This window comes from Bison bison, unplaced genomic scaffold, assembly GCF_000754665.1.
Source record: "Bison bison bison isolate TAMUID 2011002044 unplaced genomic scaffold, Bison_UMD1.0 scf7180017863978, whole genome shotgun sequence".
Lineage (NCBI taxonomy): Eukaryota > Metazoa > Chordata > Mammalia > Artiodactyla > Bovidae > Bison > Bison bison.
The window spans coordinates 627,109-629,387 of NW_011494550.1; the positions used below are offsets into that span (position 1 = coordinate 627,109).

The window sequence follows — 2,279 nt, forward strand, 5'->3', positions numbered from 1 at the left end:
CAGCCCCCCTCCTCTTCAGTCATCCACCGTCTGTCCCACCTGTCCCGCGGTCCAGGAGGTTTCCATTCACCAGCAATCCTGACTTAAAATTCCCGCAGCATCTGCCCCTCACTCGCTAAAGGCGGGAACCTCTTCGGGGGCCTTGCCATCCGGCTCATCTCCCGTCCCACTCCCCGCTTTTCCCCACCTCAGAATTTGAGCGCCGACAAGCCCGCCCTCCAGATGCCTCTGCGGCCCGGGGCAGTGAGGAGGCCAGTGACCTGCACCAGAAGCTGGAGGAGGTGCGGCAACCTCCGCCCCGGGTCAGGCCAGTCCCCGCCCTGGTGCCCCGGCCCCCCCAGACATCACTGGTCAAGTTCGTTGGCAACATCTACACCCTCAAGTGCAGGTATGCAGCCCTCCCCTGGGGGAGGGAGGAGACTGCCCGCCCAGGGCTTGGCCTCCAGAGCCTCTGGGCCAGACTGGGGTGTGGCTGGGCCCAGGGTGGGGGCTCCTCACAGACAGCGATGCCCCGCAGCCTCAGGCCCTTGAGCTTTATAACCTGCAAGACCTGGGTTCAGTTGCCGGCTCTGACACACAGTTTAGTGACCTTGAGCAAGAGTTTCTTGCTCCATACCTCAATATTCCCACCTATAAAATGGGATTGATAACAGATCCACCAAATAGATTTGTTGTCAGGATTAAAAATTGTGTAGTTACAAAACACTCAAACTGTACCTGTCACATAGTAAGCAGTTGGCAAGTGTTTGCTGGATTAAGGAGGAAAAAAATAGGTCTTAGTTCATTGTTAGTAAAGTCCACGCATCCATCAGTGTCCAGGAAACTTGAGAGTCTGGGATGCAGTGTGCCTGCCTCAGGCCACACAGGCCAAGTCAGAAGTAGGATTCAAACCCAGGGCTCAGGACCATGAGCTTTGGTTCTGTATTTGAGGCTGAGAGAGTGAGGAGTGGGTGAATTGGGAGCGTGAGTCAGGTGGGTTGGAGTTGGTGTCCAACCCCCCTTTCCCTGGCTCCCATCCTTCTCTCCTGGGGCCTGGCAGGGTTGCATTTGCTTCCCTGGGGTCCCTCTCCGCCTCAGAGCACATGTTTCAGTCACCTGGCAGAGGTGTTTAGGAAGCTCAGTGACTCATACCCAGCACCTGAGCTGGCAGACTGCCCTGAGCATAGTGGGGGTCTCTCCAGGGGGCCCTAGCACGACCCCGTGATGGATAGAGGTAGCTGTACATAGGAGGACACCTAACTTCTGGGTCCCCCTTCTCTCACATCCTGGGCCTGCTCTGTTCACAGTGAGGAGCAGCAGGTGTGCCTGATGCTCAGGGTGCGGCCAGGGCTATGGTTCTGCCTCTCCTTACTGCAATGGCCACTTTTTCCTCTCTCTGTTCCCCATGCCCCCCCAGGTTCTGTGAGGTGGAATTCCAGGGGCCCCTCTCCATCCAGGAGGAGTGGGTGCGGCACTTACAGCGGCACATCCTAGAGATGAATTTCTCCAAAGCGGACCCCCCGCCGGAGGAGCCTCAGGCCCCACAGGCACAGACAGCGGCAGCAGAGGCACCCTAACACAAAAGCATTCCAGACCCCCTCTCACGCCATCTTTCTCTCCTTCTTCTCCTCTCTTTCCTCCCTCTTTCTTTTCTGTTTCCAAAGGAGCAAGCCAAAACCTCAAACCGGTACCTTTCACGGGCCGGGCACACTACAGCCGGGGCACCGGAAGCCAGCTAGCCACCCTTCCCCTAGCCCAAGGACTCTGGGGCCACACACAGGGCATCTTCCTCCAGCCCACACCCACCTGCCCATTTGGTTCAGCAGTGGCAGCGGCCAGGTGTCTGGCGGCAGCCAGTCGGTTCACAAGGGAGGAAGACCAGCATTCTCCCGTGTCCAGCAGTCAGGCGGGCTATTTTTGCCATCTGTGGCCACTTGCAAAGACCCCAAGGACCCCTGTCCTGGTTCCTTCTTGCCCTTGCCTCTGTGAATATCCTCTCTCACACGCACGCACGCACTCACGGACCTCGTGAGACCCGGGAATCGGCCCCAGCCCTCCAGTTCCCGAGTTGAACGACTACCACATCACGCCACGGTGCTTGCTCAGGAGAAGGCACACTCCCTCTGTGGCCCTCTGCCAGGGCCTGGGAGCCCCCTGCCTGAGCCCACAATGCCACGGAAATCCTTGTTGGCCGCCTCCCCCTCATCCCTTGCAAGAGGGGCCTTCCCAGCCAGGAAGAGCTCAGAGCTGACAGCTGCCTCCTGCCGTGTCAAGGCCCTCCCAGAGTCTCGGGGGCTCTG

General features: G+C 58.9%; 1 protein-coding gene across 1 annotated transcript in view; it reads left to right on the forward strand.

Annotated features, from left to right (window-relative positions):
* Window positions 1-2,273, forward strand: part of WIZ (widely interspaced zinc finger motifs) — a 25,216-nt gene extending 22,943 nt beyond the window's left edge. Inside the window, 2 exon segments of the mRNA XM_010833982.1 lie at window positions 74-388; window positions 1,397-2,273. Coding sequence (XP_010832284.1) covers window positions 74-388; window positions 1,397-1,556 — 475 coding nt within the window. The 3' untranslated portion in view covers window positions 1,557-2,273.
* Window positions 2,274-2,279: the final 6 nt, after the last annotated feature.